The sequence below is a fragment of the Rhipicephalus microplus genome, unplaced genomic scaffold, assembly GCF_043290135.1.
Source record: "Rhipicephalus microplus isolate Deutch F79 unplaced genomic scaffold, USDA_Rmic scaffold_15, whole genome shotgun sequence".
NCBI lineage: Eukaryota > Metazoa > Arthropoda > Arachnida > Ixodida > Ixodidae > Rhipicephalus > Rhipicephalus microplus.
In genome coordinates this window covers 583,820-602,500 of record NW_027464588.1, presented here as the reverse complement: position 1 = coordinate 602,500, position 18,681 = coordinate 583,820, and the positions used below count along the sequence as shown (strand labels likewise).

Genomic DNA, 18,681 nt, shown 5'->3' with positions numbered 1-18,681 from the left:
GTGTGTGACTGGTGAAAACATGGTACTGATCTAACGCGTGTCATGTAACAAGACTAAATGCCACACTGATGATGCTCTCGTGGCCGTTTCGCTAGCTTCACATATGCGAAACTTGGTATTACGTCACGTGAATGGATGGTAAGGTATGTGGCTGGCGCAAACATGGTAATCATGAGATGCGTGTCGTGGAAGAACATCACTATGTGCCACACTCAAGGCGCCAAAACACTTCGACGAGACCTGGCGCGCGTCGCGCTGGCGATGCCACGCCAGGCGCCGATCTGCCTGGCATATACTCGCAGGCGCACGCCGCGGTGCATTGCTTTGACGCATGCGCGTTTCAACGCGCCCGACGTCCTTCCGTCACAAAGCTAAGCAGACGCGGTGCTGTCTATAGGTAACGTCGTCGGCGCGAAGTGCAGCATGTCACGTTTCGAGCCGGTTGCCGCCGGGCTTCGCCAACAGACGCTGGTCGCGCCTATAGTGTCAGACAATAGAGCACTCGCGTTTTGCTAGCGTATAGTATCGCTGCGCCAAGCGTGAACGCGCGCCAACGTTACGTGCGCTCGCCACCATTTCGCTAGCTTAACATATACCAAGCTTGGTATTACGGGACGTGAATGGACGACGAAAGTATGTGACACGTCCAAACATGATAATCATAATATTCGTGTCGCGTAAAACATTATTACATGCTGCGCTAATAGCGTGCTCGCAGCCATTTCGCTTAGCTGCACATATACCAAATTCGATATCAGGTGACGTGAATAGATGACGAAGGTAAATGACACGTTTAAACGTGATCATCATCACATGAAAGTCACGTACCCCAGGTGGTCGAAATTTCCGGAGCCTTCCACTAAGGTGTCTCTCATAATCATATGGTGGTTTTGGGACGTTAAACCCCACATATCATCCTCATGAAAGTCACTTACGGCATCATTTACTTTCACCTCCTATTGCTGTGCTGGTTTTAAAGTTACATATCGAGCTTCCTCATTCGTGCTTCGCATATCAGCGATTCCCATTGTACGTAGGATCTGCCAATTTTCAAATATGTGTTTACTACCACCACCACCACCTAAAAAAATTACAGTGTATCCACGGAGTGAATGATGAAGAGTGGGGTGAAGAGTCGGTCGGTCGGTCGGTCGGTCGGTCGGTCGGTCGGTCGGTCGGTCGGTCGGTCGGTCGGTCGGTCGGTCGGTCGGTGCCGTGCCGTGCTGGCTACGCCGGAAGGACGAGGGACTGCGCTAGACAATAATGGGGTTCGCCCCTAAAACACTTGACGAGAAGCGCATGTTTGGACCGCCATACAAGTAGCGCTCTCGCTATCCTTCACAGCCTTCTCGTCTCGTGTGTACTCCATGGCTTTGTGCTGTTGTGATGTTCAGATGACTTGTTTCTGGAAGAAACACGATAGATCAAACGAATTTTTGCGTATTATTAAACTACAATTTAACGACCGCAAAAACACCACTCTTACAGTAACAAGACGCTTGGTAAGTGAGAAAACGAGGGAAAAATAGGCCCCGTATCTGCATGTAATCTGCAAATGTCGTCGAAAGACGATAGTCTTGCGTGTGGGGAGAGTGAAGAAAACCTTTATTTGATGTTTTGCGCAAGAACATCGGTGAATAGTATTCCGGAGGCGCTCGCTATAGAGTGCCTCGAGCGTGCAGCAGAGGTGAATGAGCGCATCAAGTCACGTCACACGTGAGACATGAGCACCATCTGGCAGTTTTCTTTGGAAAATATAGCGCGTGGCCTTGAGACGGGCGTGCGCGCCCGTCTCAGAGGTGTAGGACGCAAGGCGACGGGTAGGGGCCACCACCATCTCGTCTTAGCAAAGCGTTGGAAACACTCGCTTCTTCGTGCAAGCGTTGCATGGTCAGCGCAGCGTGATAAGCGCTACGGTCCTTAGAATTACTCCTGTATGCCTTTTCTAGTAAAAGACGAACATGCAGAATATATACGAGTTGGTATGATGCCTTAGATATGCGCAATATTTGCTTTTTAATTCACAATCGCACACGTATGAACGCTAATTCTTGAGCAACATTGGTGGGCGCAGCGGATGGGGTCGGCCGTTCAGGGTATTGGCTGGTGCTGTTTAAAGTACCCGATTCGGGGGTAATGGTGGACAAACAGACAAATGTACAGACAGACGGACAGACAGACAGACAGACAGACAGACAGACAGACAGACAGACAGACAGACAGACAGACAGACAGACAGACAGACAGACAGACCAAAGTTTTTGCGTCGAAGCGTCGAAGGTCCCCAAGAAAGACTATCGTCTTTAGAAATGCGGGTGGAGGCGCCACCTGGAGATTCCCGCACCAAACGCGATGACGCCCTACATTTTGAAGGCGTCTGCTGGTTGTCTACGTATAAAGAATCCAGTTGATGAAAACGAAGCACATTGTCCCCAGTGTAAGCCATACCTAGCATATGCAGCCTCAGAAAACATATTCCAGCCGTATGTCATGAGAATAAAAAAAACATACGTTTTGGAATTTTCGACGCCACGCATGATGATTACGGCATGAAATTCTAAAATACATCCTCAACATTGATTTCCTCCGCTAATAGCGTACTTGTGGTAGTGAAACGTATGAAATGAAAATTGTCAGAGTGCAGCGTGTCAATCTAAACTGAATCAAATTATTTTTAATGTCCCGTCAAAACCTTCCACCGTGCTTTGAATAGCCTCCTAAGCTCTTTGTGGCTTCCAACTCCCCTATAGTAGAGTACGAAGCACTCTAAATAGTGAAACACTTTTCCCAAACAAGCCAACTTTATTGATTGATATGTGGGATTTAACCTCCCGAAACCACCATATGATTATGAGAGCGCCGTAGGGGAGGGCTCCGGAAATTTCGACCACCGGGAGTTCTCTAACGTGCACCTAAATCTGAGCAGACGGTCCTACAACATTTCCGCCTCCATCAGAAATGCAGAAGCCAACTTTATATAGCGCTCATTGCAGTCGATTACAAACTACTCATATGCGTTAAACACTTTTCCTAAACACACGAATTGGTCTTCTTTTTTGATCGAAACAGGGATGGCTTTCTGCTCTTCCATAGTAGTGTACAAATTACTCTAAATCATAACTTATTTTGTTTTACGCACACGAATCAGCGCTGTCTTATAGTAGAATACGAAGTGTTTTAAATCGTTAGACACTTTTTTTAAACAGAGATGCATTGGTTTGATGGCAACTGGGACTGCTATGCCATCTCATAGTAGGTACTACGTGGTTTAAGTAAATACACACTGTTTCTAAACATGTATATAAATTATTTTGGGTGTACTTTTTGTAAGAAGCCTTGCAAAAGTTCTTGCACGCGGGATCCTGGGTGTCAGCTTCAACCCTCTTCGGTCACATCACTCTCTCTCATTTTCATTTCATTGACATGCACGTGATTGCGTCCAAGTTTCGATCCAGCGGACTTGGGGCAAGCCCGAATACGATATTCTACAAGCTTGTTAGACAGATTTGGCTTCTTTCAGTAACACATGACCGTGTGCGCGTCACTGAACTGCGAGATAAATCTTCTTGCTCCGTTTAAACACTCGTTATATGCCGAGAAAAATGACGCACAGGACCGGTGCCACACATGAACTATATTTGCTATACATATACTAATATAGCTGGGGTCTTGTGCCCCAAAACTTGTGTCCTTTAACGTGCGCTGACTTGACAGAGTGCAAGCCTCTCTCATTTACTATTTTCCAAAATGCGACCGCCACGGCCGGAATCGAACTCACGACCTTCGGGTCAGCAGCAGAGCACCGTATCCACTGATCCACCATGGCAGACATATATTTTTTATACACGATTGCGTGGCATTACGACAACGCGATATTTTTGTTTCACTTGGGAAAACACTCATTTGCATGCATACGCTTCTAATATCATCAATTTTGAAAAGCACTTCGAAAATTTTAACTATCATAATTGATGAGGCTTAACGCCTAAAAGCTGCGATATTATTTTTAGAGACATCGTAAGGGAGCGCTCCGGAAATGTGGACTACCTGGGGCACCTGAACGCACACCTGAATCGAAGTGCACGGGGCTCGAACATCTTCGCCTCTGTCAAAAATGCGGTCGCCGCGGCTGGGATTCGACCCTGCGACATGCGAGTGAGTAGTCGATTACCGTAGCGGGTGCGTTTAAGGTAACCCACCCGCCTTATCAGAGGCGACCACGCTATAATCCCGCCGTCGATGTATAATCACGGTCCGCCAGGTTGGCGTGACATTTAGAAGCAAGTGACAATGAACATGCTTGCATTGCCACAAGTAAAAGGCTGCTGCAGCTGATTTTGTTTGTATTAATTTTTGGTGAAAGCGTCCGCTACGTAGTATTCGATAGAGCTACGTGTGGGGCTCGTGAAACTTTTCAGTGGCAGTGTTCAACCCCCAATTATCAAGCAACTTGCGTTGCCATCGGATATTTGGTCAACATTTTTCTATAAGATGAATTCTAACAGAAATGCACAATGTAAAATGCAGCTAAAGCTAGAGTCTTTCATGAATGCGCGACTTCATTAGCGCTGGTGAAGTACCACACCCTAATAAAACCAAGATCGTGATGTTACGAAGACTTACTTCCCAAACACTCACCGGTTTCCTTTATCGGGATTCAAGTGTGGAACATAAAGAAGGTCACTTACCGGATGTGCCGCTTCTTTTTTGCTGTAGCAGGCGTCTACCTGAAAAGAAAAGAAAAACACAAAATAAACGTCGAGAGAATTATACGAGTTTACCCTCCGTCTTGTATTTCAGCTCCCCTCATCTACTGAAAAGTAGCTGTTCAGGCCCTGCTGAATTAACCCTTCCGCCAATAGAGTATGTTTTCCCCCTTCCTCTGAAACATAAAATTAGTAGGTACAAACATAAAGTGTGTGAGATGAGGTAACATAGTTTTTTCTTTCCTCCTTTTTAACGAATCAAAACGTATACACGAGTGCACTAGTGACACGTCCCTCAGCTCGAGAGAAAGGTGCATTAGTTTGCAGGAAAGACTAAAATTACGAGTATTAATACAGTTCTGATAAAGTACCGGCCAAGTTAATATTATGTTGCTTGTTTTTCTTACTACTCATCTCGGAAGTATCGCACATTAACTCATTCGGCACTTGTTTTCCCATCCTGCCCATGTTGTTCTTTTGCAGAATGTAATTTCTATAAGCTTTTGAAGTAATCGGCAATTGCCGAACAAGTTATGCTGCCGAAGCCAATATTTCAACAGGTATACACGTATCCTCGTCCACTCTAACGTATACTTTCCACCGGCATTTCTTGTTGCGCCGTGCATACACGTCCTATTTGTTAGCACAAAAAACTCCATCATGAATACGTGAGAGGAGCGGTTGCCAATTGCACCACCACAAAAGTCGTGCACTTTCATGGAACAAAATATTAGTGTGGCACAAAGAAAAAAAGCAATAAAGGCAATTGCAAGCCATTGGCATCTTCCACATATTAGGTGGTCTTATCCGAATGACTTAGTCTGAACGATCTGCTTGACATCGAACGCGCGCTCATCGGCATACCCTCAACAATCAAACAAATTATGTTCCACAGTTTAGATTGATCCTCAGTTGTTGCGGTACAGCCTTGCCACTTGGCCGAAGTGTATACCGATCTATTCCGCCTCATGCAACGGAGGTGTGTAATGAAACTTCTATTTTCAAATATGGATAGATCGGTCAGCTCGACAGACTTCAGTTGTACCTTGACTGCACACAACTAGATACTCTATCAGCGCAAGTACCCGCTCAGGAGACCGAGAATGCACTGCTGTGTTTAGTTATTTATTAAATTTTATTGTAAGATGCTGTATGTTAATTTTTCTGTCTCCTTTCCTCCTTCCCATTTCCACTCCCCTTCCCCAAGCAGAGTAGCAAATCGGCGATTTGTGTACGTCAGGGATACATTTTCTGCTTTTGGAACAATCATTTTATTTACTACTTTAGGACGTGGAGGGCACGGGGAAGGAAGCGTTCTTGTGAACTTGACTAAGCTTCCCAGCCGGTTACAGTTAAGCAATCAGTGATGGTACACAGAAAGTGGCGCACATAAGTATAAGCACAGAGAGAGCATACATTATTCTGGCATAGTATACCACCGTAAGAACACAAGTACACGCAGTTCGAAAATACAAATAATATGCAAAAAAACCACCACATCAAAGATAAAGCTGAAAACTGACAATTTAGACAAGCCAAATATGGCGAACACGTAATGTAAGGTACCTTACATAACGCGTTCGCCATATTTGGCTGTTTGAAAAATCTAAACAAAAAAAAATCCGTGTCCTTCCGCTTAAACTTTCCTCCTCCTCATCCTAAACAAAAAAACAACACGTCTCCCAAGTAAAAAATAAGCACTGTGGCACTACCAAGATGTAACACTATTTTTATGAGAAATTGATTGATTGATTAATTGATTGATTGATTGATATGTGGGGTTTAACGTCCCAAAACCACCATATGATTATGAGAGACGCCGAAGTGGAGGGCTCCGGATATTTCGACCACCTAGGGTTCTTTAACGTGCACCGAAATCTGAGCACACGGGCCTACAACATTTTTGCCTCCATCGGAAATGCAGCCGCCGCAGCCGGGATTCGAAACCGCGGCCTGCGTTTCCATGAGAAATTGAAGAAAAGTGAATTTGCTTTTTATCAAACACACCCCTTGATTATACCAGTCTTTCTGGTGATCACGTTCTTCTTGAAAACGAGCCTGCATTTTGCTGTTTCAGAAGGCGTACTGCAATCTCTCAGGCGTACATTTTTTAGCCTCCTAATGTATCTTCATCACGTGGAAATGGGGCTTATGAAGTACACACACACATGGAATACAATCAAATATGTCCACATACTGAATACTATCTCGACCTCCTCCCCTCTCACCCGACTTGTCACCTTCCCGGGTACATTCGAGAAGTGGTATTGTGCAAGCAACCTCGCGCTCCTTACCGTGGCCTCCACCTTAGCTGCGTCAACGGTTGTGTACACCTCGGAGGCGCACTGGGGGCACTTTCGAGGAGCTTTGCCATTGTTGGTGCAGTACACGTCCACGACCCCGCCGGCACCCGTGGGCTGCATTGCACGAACCCAAGCGCACACGATATGAGCAGCACGAACACGATATTAGAGACACCTGCCGCATACAACAGCATGATGTCTTTTGTCTTAACTTGCTCTCAATTTCGCTTCGCGTTGGGACGCTAAACACCACAAATTAATCAATTTCGTTTCGCGGCGGTGAAATTAATATCTGGGGTCCTCTAATGAGGGAGTTTGTTAATAATGTTCGATGTACGGCTTTTATCACTTGTATGCGCACTTCTACTGATGTGTCGTTTTCTGCACAGATACATCATTCCTATATATTGCAGTTGTTTTTCAATAAACCTTAGTCATTAGTTCAGCGCCAAGTACGTGTCTTCCAACACTATTTTATTCTTCCTTTTAGATAATATTCCTGCTACACTGTCCAGAATGAGACGCCTGTGGCGCTTGCTTTCAATTAGAGTAGCAGAATTAGTCCGAACTCTTGAATGACACCATACCACGCATTGTGCATGTGATGACAGCTTCAGTTAATTCAATATATTGATGTCCGGAACCAATGCGTCATACATGGAGATGTGCGTTGTACAAGTGGTGGCTATAGTGTTGCGATCTTCCCGCATTGTAGCTTCAAAAGAGACACCTGTGACCACGAGTGTTTTAAAGCAGCCGTAAAGAACGGCTTTCCACCTGTTATATATTATTGATTTTCTACCGTTAGTCACTTGATTGATATGTGGAGTTTAACGTCCCAAAACTGCAGTATGATTATGAGAGACGCCGTAGTGGGGGGCTCCGGAAATTTTGACCACCTGTGGTTCCATAACGTGCACCCAAATCTGAGCACACGGGCCGACAGTATTTTCGCTTCCATCTAAAATGCAGCCACCACAGCCGGGATTCGAGCCCGTGACCTGCAGGCCGGCAGCCGAGTACCATAGCCATTAGACCACTGCGGTGGGGCCCTTTAGTCGCTTCAAGTTCACTTTTTATTCAAGATTACTTTCTGGCTGGCGCATCATAGCAACTGTTGTTCTTACGTCAAAACCCTAACGGGCTAACTACTACAATAACTCCCTCACCCACTCACTCGCCTGCAGGAAAAGTTTAAGAAAAGTTGAAAGTTCACTGGTGACTTGTCGAAGAGACAAGAAGAGATTTTTGGCAGTGAAATGAAAGCAGAGGCAGGGGGAAAGAGATGAATGCCGATTACAGTTCTCGAAACAGAAAAAAACAGAGTTGGCGTTACGCTGCGCGAGGCATGGTTTTACTCATTGATATTATATTTGTGCGCGCCCATCGGACAGTGATGTACGCGCACGTGAAACTACAAAGAGCCTAACGATATGCGGAGTTTCGTTTTTGTGGTCACTTGCTTGAATATCTTAATTGCGCAGAGGCTGTCAAACGTCAGCATATCGTCTCGCGGCCCATTTACCTCCCATTGATTGCGCGGACTTTATTCCAAGCCTGATTAAAATGCTTCCTGTGCTATTCAAAGAGCATTCCAAAAAACTATGGACATGGTAATGTGTACGAAGTTGTCAACGTATTGTGCTGATACTTTATTTTTAAATTTAAACGCTTACAAAGCTGATATATAGTTTATTAATATTACCTATATCCGCGATTCGGCCAAGTACAAGGTATTGCCAGTCTTGCTTCCAATGACGACAAACTACGTTACCTTTGATCAGTCAAGCTGCGCAGCACTCGCATATTTTTCAGCTTTCTCCAATGGTGCGTGCACGCCTGGCACAATGAAGTTATCCAAATGGTAATAAGAAAAGAATTTAATTTTGTCTTCAGCGTTCCCGGCTTCCTGCGACACCCATTTTCAGTGGCAGCGAAGTTCAACCATAGGGCCACATAGGGCCAGCAATCTTTACGCTTGCTGGCCCTATGTGATCGAAATTAGAACGTCGAGACAGTCGAGAGGCCTTCTTTATAATTTAAACTTTTCTCACGAATGCTCTTCCGCACTGAAACCAAGCAATAATTTTCCGTGCGCACGCTAGCATGAAGCAGCAACTCTAGTTGTATGCCAGTCACAGTGAGATAGCTGGCAAAGTGCTGTGTCATGCCATAGCAACCAGCGAAAAAAGAAAAATGGTGATTAGAGGACGTCATCATAGCTGCACATCTATAGAATACTACAAAAAGAGGTATGGAACGGTGTCATGGCAGTGTGTCGGCCTCGATGCAACTGTGTGAGCCACCGCTATGGTCGCTACAGGTTCCCTGTATGACACGCACTGTACTCAAAGTTCAGCTCTAAACTAGGAATGTCGTAGATTGTGATTTACCCTCGAAACGAATACAGTTTATTAAGTGAGTTCGTAGGTTTCCAAATTAACTTTTTCGACCTTCGTAAGACCTTAGATATGCTGATCTCACCTATGGCTGATGAAAATGTGGTTTCCCCCGAAGTGACAGCAGACGGAGAACGTGATGGGTAAGTGGCGGAAATGCGGTTTTGTTTGCATTGTGTTGATACGCTACAGTTAGGAAATATTGGCGTCATCAGGTGGGACCCGCTATAGTTAGGAATGCTTCTTTCTACGCTCACGACTTCAGCGAGCTGTGACGAGAAAGTTAGCGTATACGGGTATATCACTGAAAGAAGTAGAAATTTAAGGAATAGTTTTGCTTTGTTGGACATAATATTGTCACGTGGTGTAGTGACTTCTACAGCGTGACTTTGAATGCAGACTTGGGGCAATCACCTCATGTGGGCAGTAACTGACACCCTACATCGGTGGCGGTAACATCCTACAGGCGCATCTGCGCTTTGGCGTGTTCCGTAAGAAACAACGCTCGTGGTTCGGCGCCGCACGCTGCTTACACCAGGCTGCAATGTACAGGCTGGCGCCATAGCGACACGTCGAGTCAACAGAATGGAACGTGACACTGTCATTCAGACATGGTCGTGCCTCCTTTTACGCAAGAAAAGACGAAAGGCACAGATGAAGAAAGCGCATGCGTCCCTCACGTGAAACCAAAACACATCACCCGGAAATGTTAATGAGAACTTACCGACAACACCACCAAGTAAAACATATGGCGTGTTGTTAGCAGTAATTGTAATGTAAATGGGCAAGAAGAAAAATGGCCGAAATGATAACTTGCCGCTGGCAGGGACCGAGCTTACGACTTTCGGATTACGCGTCTGGTGGTCTCCTAATTACTCCTAATTCCTGTTAGCTTGGCACTTGGATACGAAACTCTACGGACTCTCCTAATGTATAGCCTTGCTTAATCTATTAGTGCGGGAGATTTCTTCTTTATTTTTAATGTCTGCTCACATTGCCAGTCAATAGGGACAGTAAGGTAGCAATAGCTGCAAACTGAGCTTTCAAATGTTGGTTTTGGAAAGTTTTCGAGGGAAGAAAAGTCGCGAATATTTTTTGAGCTCAGAAGCGCATCCCAGAGGCGCATAAAAGAGGTCCAGCTTAAGCGGTCTTACTGAGATTACTGTGTTGTAGCCGATGAATACGTAACCCACGGCATAGCTTTTTATTGCTTTCTTCTAGTTTTTACCGCGTGATGAATCGGCCCTGTGGGGGCGCAGATGTAAAACTAAGTACGGAGAATGAGTATACTGAAAATACCAAAGTGTAGGCTCTGTCAGTCTGTCTCCGTATGTGTGCGTGTACTTGCGTTCACGCATGTGTGAGAGAGAGTGTGTGTGTTCTCTGGAAGAAAGTCTATTGGGGAGTGTTTGAACACGCACTGGTTGAATGAACACGAAAGCCGCCAATGACGATTGGCGCTATATAAACCTGTAGCTCCATTCGAAGGGCGTTGTCCTGACATTAGCACTACAGTAGCCATCTGCGCAATAGCACACCAGCATTCTTCGTTTGCTTCCCTTAGTATACGGGCGTCGCAAGTTCGCTTAACGAATACTTGAAAGATCGCGAAGCTACGCGTTCATGAAAAAAAAAAAATTCCAACAGCTATTTTTCTTTGTGGGACCAGCGAAGCTGTTTAGGAAACGACATGGAAGTTTCTCAATCAGTATTAAGAGCCACCATAAATTATACAACCTGCAACCAAATCTACAATGCTTTTTCTAAAAGACCCTTGTGAATTCAGTGAATACTCCTTCAAAATTTTCCATTTCAGTTGCAGGCACGTTCTTGCCATGACATGAGCCGCCTTTTTTTTAATTTAATGTATGTAAGGAGAGGTTGGTGCCAATGCGTGGCACCGGCTACTCCTCTTCTCTTGCACAAAAGCCAACATCGCACATTCAGTAGCAAACACAAGGCTCTACATATGTACATAGCACAACACTTACACAATGAGTTCACGTTTTTCCACACTGAGTGTCCACACCACACAGAAATGAGTCCACACTGCGTAGAACTGTGTCCGCACCACACTGAGTTTGTTAAAAAATAAAAGAAATACACACAAGTAATCACGCCAATTTAAGTGTTCACACAAAAACGTGAGGTTCAATAAAACGTGTAAAGTGATCTTGTCGCTTAAATACTGACATGTTTTCAGAAAGGTTTTCCCAAAAATATCGTAGTGAAGCAGGAAAATACTGTTTTGAAACATACCGCGGTTAACTTTTGTTTTTTGCTTAGTACTTTTGAGCTATTTCTGATTCCTCCAGAAAGTGAACGACTGCACGCGCTGCAGTGGATTGTAGCTTTCCTTTTGACCATGGACCCAAGATTTTTGCAATTGATGGAGGTCGCTTATCCAAAGAATTGAGTTTTTGAAAAAGGTTCTTCGGGGTACGTCATGATTTTTACAATGCAGAAGAATATGCTCCACGTCTTCTTGAACTTCTCCACATGAGCAGGGGGGACTGCCAGCTCTCCTTATTCTATAGAGGAAAGCCTTCGTGTAGGTTGTACCAAGTCGAAGCCTATGGATGACTGTTTCTACCGATCGGCTAACCTTTAACGGAATAGTCAATTCTATACCGGGATCAATGTTATACAACAGAGAGTTTTGCGCCCCATTTTCGAACCAGGTTTCCTTAGACAGTTGACAGCTCATCTTATTTATAAGGCAACGTGCATCGCTCATCGATAGAGTTAGCAGTGGTATATTATTTTCTTCATGTGCTGCACGTGCAATGTGATCAGCTATGTCGTTTCCTGTGATTCCACAGTGGCTTGGCACCCACTGGAACATTATAGTGTGGTTTAGATCTTTTGCTATAGCGTACGTCCTCTGTATTTCATATGCTAGCTCACTAGCTTTGTTTCCCAAGCTGATTCCTTTTAAATAAACTAATGAGGACTGTGAGTCACTGATAACTACCCATCGAAGTGGACCTGGTTGTAAACATATGAAGCGTAAATCACAGAGTCTTGCATAGAGTTCTGCCGTTGTGGATGTTGTGAAATGGCTGAGTTTAAAAGCTTTTCTCGCTTGGTATGCAGGTACAAAGAATGCCGACGTAGAGCTTTGATTTAGGCATGATCCGTCGGTGTACACGCGAATATAGTCTTCATAGTTAGTATAAAGGTGTGTTAGAGTTAATTGCTTTATTACGATTATGAGCAGATCGTTCTTACAATTTATTCCCGGAATCAAAGTTGTAATATCTGGGATATAGAGTCGCCATGGTGGGTGGGATGCACATGGAGGCTAATAGTCGTGCGTAGGCAGTGAACTCTTGAATTCTAGTATATTTTTATGCATTCTTGCAGCTGATCTCTCCTGAATAGCTCGGTATATGGTATGATTAGCGTGTTGAGTTGCCAACCGAAGATAATGCCGGCAAGTTTCCGTAAATCTCATAGCATGGAAAGTCGGTTGACGAGACTCCGCAATCACTAAAGCACTGGCAGGCGCTCGCGGTACACCAAGACATATACGAAGGCTTCTGGCCAACAATCTTTGAATCCTCTCCTCCAAGTTACGTGATATCCCATGTAAAACAGGGGCAGAGTAAGCTATTCTTAGTCGAATTATTGCTGACTGTACACGTAATAGAGAAGAACATGAACTACCCTATCTCACTGCGGTTAGTCGACGTAATATATTGATTAGAGAGTTGACTTTGTCCTCTAATGATTTTATCTGGGGTGCCCAAGACAGACGTCTGTCTAAAATAACCCCTAAAAATTTGTGCTGCCGCACAAGTTGTAAGCGCTGAGAGTCTAACTGAAGTATGAATTTCTTAAGGCATTTCCTTGTGAACGGAAGTACAGATGTTTTCTCGTGGGAAAGAATCATGCCTCTGCTCTTGAAAAAGCCATTGATTATTGTCAGCCCATCCTGAAGTTTTTGCTGAACTGCTTGAATGCTCGTGTCTGATGCCCAAATGCACAGATCGTCTGCATATATGGAATATTTCAAACTAGTAGGTAAGATATGGGATATTTCAGCCCTAAAGCAATTAAATAAAAATGGGCTTAAGTACGCTACCCTGTGGGACTCCTTGACTAACTTCATGCTCTTTACTTTTACCGTAAGCCGTGTCAATGAAGATTTTCCTGTCTCTTAGAAATTCTGCAATCCATCTTAGTGTCCTGCCTACTATTCCCAACTGAATTAAACCGTGTAGTACATGAGCGTGGCTGATTGTGTCAAATGCTCGCTTTATATCTAAAAATACTGCAACGGCGATTCTTCCACAGCTCTTTTCATGGTCTACATAAGTTACAATGTCTAGAATGGCATCCATGGTGCAGCGGCGTTTACGAAAACCTGCCACATTTTTTGGAAGCACGTTCGTACATTCCACCCACCACTGAAGTCTAGCATCTATAATCTTTTCCATAAGTTTACAAAGACAGCTAGTCAGGCTTACAGGGCAGAAAGAATCTATGGATAAAGGCGTTTTTCCGGGTTTGAGAATTGGGACCACTCTTGCAACTTTCCAGCAGGGTGGAAGGTTCTCTGTTGTCCATGCATTATTAAATATCTTCAATAAAGTATATGTGGCCACAGAACCCAGGTTTTTTAATGCTACATATGTTATCCTATCAGGACCAGCTGCTGTCCTCTATCGGCACACTGCAAGAGCTTTATTTAATTCTTGCAGTGAAAACGGATGATCTAGGTCATCATGATGTGTATTGAGAGAAAAAGTAATCAATGCTTTAATATCCCCAACAGACTTAATGTATTCAGGTGTGTGCCCGGCTGCACTAGGTCGTGTAATATGCTGACAAAATTCGTCCGCAACGGTTGTTTCCGGTACATTCTTCACTAAAGCTAAGGCTCTAAATGGTTGTTGATGTGTTACTGTCCCACTTAAAGAGCGTAGAACATTCCATAATTTTGACTCGGGTGTAAATGGCGTTAGCGAAGTGCGGAAATTCCGCCAGCGCTTTTTGCCTAGTCTATCCAGTTGTCGTCTCATGCGGTCATGCGTTCTTTGACAGTCGCGGTAATCTTCAAGTAGACCCGTGCGTCTGTATTTTCTTTCAGCTCTGCGGCGAATGGCCCTAAGTCTTTCGTATTCAGCGTCTACTACAACGTAAACTTCAGAAATTTTAACTAACTTGGAACAGTGATTTAATTTGTTTTCTATGAGTGATACTAAGCTGTCAGTGTCAGTAACAGTATCAGCTTGATGTGATATGTGATAACGAAATGCTTGCCAGTTAGTTATCTTTGCTGAGGGCCTATATTTAGTAAAGCGTAGTTTTGGATGCTGTATTAGGATAGGTAAATGATCACTACCCCTTGTTTCAATGTCTGCTTGCCATGACGCCCCAGGTGCAATATCATGTGAGCAGAGCGTGAAGTCTAGGCAACTCTAGTAATTTAAACCCCGTAGGAACGTCACTGAACCGTCATTTAACAAGCATAATGAACTATCCTGAATTGCTTTTTGTAGGTCCTTTCCGTGACGATCGCAGTACGCACTTCCCCACATGACATTGTGAGCATTGAAATCTCCGCAATATATCACAGCTTTCGTGTACGTCCGGAAAAGTGCTGTCAATGCAGAAAGCGAGATATTTGTGGAAGGCTGGAGATAAACGTTGACTACTGTTATATTTACTCGACCAAATCTAACCTCACATGCAACATATTCTGGATAATCCAATGATGTAGCATTCAACTGTACTGATGGCAGATCTTTTCTCACACACATCATTGCTCTGCTCGGTCCTGTATATCTAGAGAACCTATACACAACGTAGTTCGATAACCGAAAAGTGATGTCTAACCCGGCCTCTGTAATACATAACACTGGAAAGGAGCTCTGAGCCACAAATTTTCGGAGGTCTGCACACTTAGGGCGAATACTATTCGCATTCCATTGGAAGATCACGACATTTTGATAACAATTATTCATGTTTTGCCTGCGCAGTGACTGTTGTGGCTAATTGGAACACTACCTGTTCCATCGACAAGATGGCTTTGACCTCAGGAAGGTTGTTAGCCTGTGGGATCGTGGCTAGTATGGCTTTTAAAGCCGAGAATAACATTGGTATGACAATATGAGCTATCGACAAAGAGGAGTTTTCTGGTTGCGTTACACTTACTGGATGCGATGTGCTAGTGCTTTTTCGTATGTTAACCACGTGGTTACTTTTTTCTTGAGGTCCCTCCTGAGACTCTTGTCGAGCTTGCTGCTGGCTTGTTGATGTCCCCGCACTTTTCCCATGCTTTCGTTGTCCTCTTGCAGCTTGCGCGTACGTCATTACATGGTCCTGGCGTTTAGGTGCTTGCGGTCGAGGAGGTCGTGCTGGGTTCATGGTGTTGACGTTGGGCTCAGGCGCGTCATGTTGTTGCGTGCGACCATAGATGATGTCATGTTGATATTGAAGAGAAGCCGCCTTGTTCTGTGGGCATCCAGAGAACGACTCAGCGTGGGGCCCCTTGCGATTGGCACACTTCGGTTGTGTTATCGATTTGCAGTCCTTGTGATGGTGGTCTTCGGCGCATATTTTGCAGCGCCTTGTTCCTCGGCAATTTTTCGCCAAATGTCCGAACCTCTGTCAATTATACCAGCGTCTTGTTGGGCCCAGATATTCCTCAACAGGATGGCTTGTAAATCCAAGGAATACTTTCTCTGGAAGAGGTCTGTCATATGTGAATTGTAAAATCACACTTCTCAGTGGGTGTGATGCTACAGTGCCATCTTCTTGTCGTATGTAACGAATCTGGCGTCTAGCCGACATCACTCCTGCCTCTTATAAATATTCTGTAAGTTGTTCTTCTGTGTACTCTAGAGGCACATGTCTGATTTTGCCTAATTTTCGCATGTAAGACTCCGGAATGAATGGCTTCACCAGCAAGCCAGCCACCTGCGCACAAGACAACAAGCTTTTGGCTGAGGCAAGAGAGCTCACGGTGACTGAGAAACTTCCATCTTTGTTCACTCGGAAAGAACGCACTTTCTCTTTAGCAGGTGCAACAAGTTGCGAGGCTACAACGTTTGGGTTTACTTTACAGATGGTTCTCGTTTCCTCTATTGGTCGGAACACCACAGGAATTCCCTCAAATCTACTCTTTTTATATGTAACTTAAGTGAAAGGATCTGCTTCCTCCTCAGATTCAATATCTTCATCAATAAAAGAGTTGGTCGATGTCCCCTCCTGCATGTTGTCCGTATGCTCTTCCACTCTCACCTTTTTCGCAGAGCTTCCTTCGTTCGACATGTCTTCAGGTTTCCTCATCGCCTCCAAAACGAGTGTTGGTGCCCTAATGTAAGAAACCATGGTAGCACCAGGTTGACTTTTACGCTCATTGGTTCCGAAGCCACGCTGTAGTAAAGGTGGCCCTTGCCACTCTTGCACATCCTGGCTGGTTCCGTCCGCCACGGTGACGGTGAAACGTCGGCGTTTAGTACCGTCACGCCCCTTTCTGCTGTCAGGCGTCACAGCTGATGTTGTCCTCAACACTGTAAATAGCTTTTCACGGCCGGAAAAACCTAATTTGCAGGAGCACAGAAAGCAAAGAACGTTCTTCTATCACTTCGTCGTCCTCTTCTCCGTCATGAGCCGCCTTGTCTGACCTCCCGCATTGAGTAGTGAGGCTTGCCGAAAGCGTTCGGCACATACGTTCGTGTTTTCTGCGCGCGTGTTTCCTTATTCATACTCAGTGGCGACCCTGGTGTTTGCCCGATCCCTATGACGCACACCTGCTCTAGGATTGTCTGCACAGGAACGAACAAACCGACAAACATCATAGCCATGTAGGGCTGTGCTCTAAAAAGCTGGCAGGGCTTTGCCGTTCCCCGCGCAGCACGTGCCCGAAGTGAAGGCAGTGTTGCGCCATGACGAAGAACGCTGTATACTTACCAAAACAGCCCGCAAACCTCTGAGGGTCAAAGTATTATAGCTCCAACAAGACAAAGACAGCCCAAGAGCACGAGTATTGTTGAAGCACTGGATTTTTATTCGTGTGCTCATCGACAGCGTTGCTCTGATCGCAGATAGCGTGTTACATCCTATATTGAACACGGTAATGCGTGGCATTCATCAACTGTCGAGAACTGAGACAAAATTTTAGAATGTCAGAACAACATTGGCTGTGCAGATGACCATTCCCACTGGTAAAGCTCGCACTGCTAAAGTTAACTACGCTAAAGTTCACCCGGCGAAATTCATTTGGCCGTTTTTACAGCTCAAGTTTTTAGCGCTTCAAGTCGAGATTGAATGGGACGCATATGTCGGCGGGTATAATACCGGCGAGTTTTATTTGACCATGAAAACAATGCGCACATTTTGTTTTAAATTCCTATATTTCATATGTAGCTAGTTATATTGGGTTTATTGGCGCCAGAACGAGTCAGGCTAAGCTGCGCCAAATATTTCATATATGAAAAATTGGCCCCGTATCTGCATGTCTCACTGCAAATGTCATCGATTGAAAATAGTCTTCTTTTTGTAGAGGGTGAATAAAGCATTCATTTGATGTTCTGTGCGAGAAAGTCGGTGAATGGGATTTTGGAGGCGCTGTGTATAATTGCCTGGATGCGCACAGCGTGTAGGTGCCAACACCTTATCGTCTTAGAAAAACGCAGAGAACACCCGCCTTTTCGTGCACAGCTTTTCATTGTCAGCTTAGCGTAATAAACGCTACGTTCCTTACCATTGCTTATATATCGCTTTTATAGTGCAAAGAAACGCGCCACATTATATAGAGGTGTTGGTGTTCTGCCACGTATATGGGCAGCATTTGATTTTTAATCGATATTATGCACATGTTTGAACGCAGAATCCAGAGCAATATTAGTGGCCGCTGCAATTGTGCATGGTTGGATTTTGGAACTAAAGAGCAACAAACTAAAAGGTAAGAAGACAAGCCGTTAAGGGTGAAAAACAGACAAGTCGACAGACAGACAAATCAAAATTTTTGTTTCGAAGTATCCCAAACGATGTATCCCAAGAAAGCCTATACCGTATTAAAAGAAAAACATATCGCTTACCCCATCCACTATAGTGTCTTCCTCGTGTTCCGCACACGATAGGTACTGGAAGGAGAGAACAAAGAAACAGGCAATGTTGTTTTGCGTCGAAAGTACTGTTTAAGAAATGATAACTTTTAACAGTTAATACAGCAATAAATTTCATTCCGAGCTCATAAAAAACGCACTTACGAGGCTTGGTTTCTACGTAGGCATTGACTTCCTCGGTCCCAGGGTAACC

General features: G+C 44.6%; 1 protein-coding gene across 2 annotated transcripts in view; it reads right to left on the bottom strand.

Moving 5' to 3' along the window:
* LOC119173733 (uncharacterized) overlaps positions 1-18,681 on the bottom strand; it is a 92,112-nt gene that overhangs the window by 22,697 nt on the left and 50,734 nt on the right. The window contains exons 10-12 of one of the 2 annotated variants that reach the window (XM_075883098.1): positions 18,462-18,506; positions 7,001-7,123; positions 4,689-4,727 (exon numbers count right to left, since the gene is read on the bottom strand). In XM_075883098.1, the coding sequence (XP_075739213.1) occupies positions 4,689-4,727; positions 7,001-7,123; positions 18,462-18,506 (207 nt within the window). The remainder of the gene's footprint in view (positions 1-4,688; positions 4,728-7,000; positions 7,124-18,461; positions 18,507-18,681) is intronic. The other variant, XM_075883099.1, reaches the window with a different exon arrangement.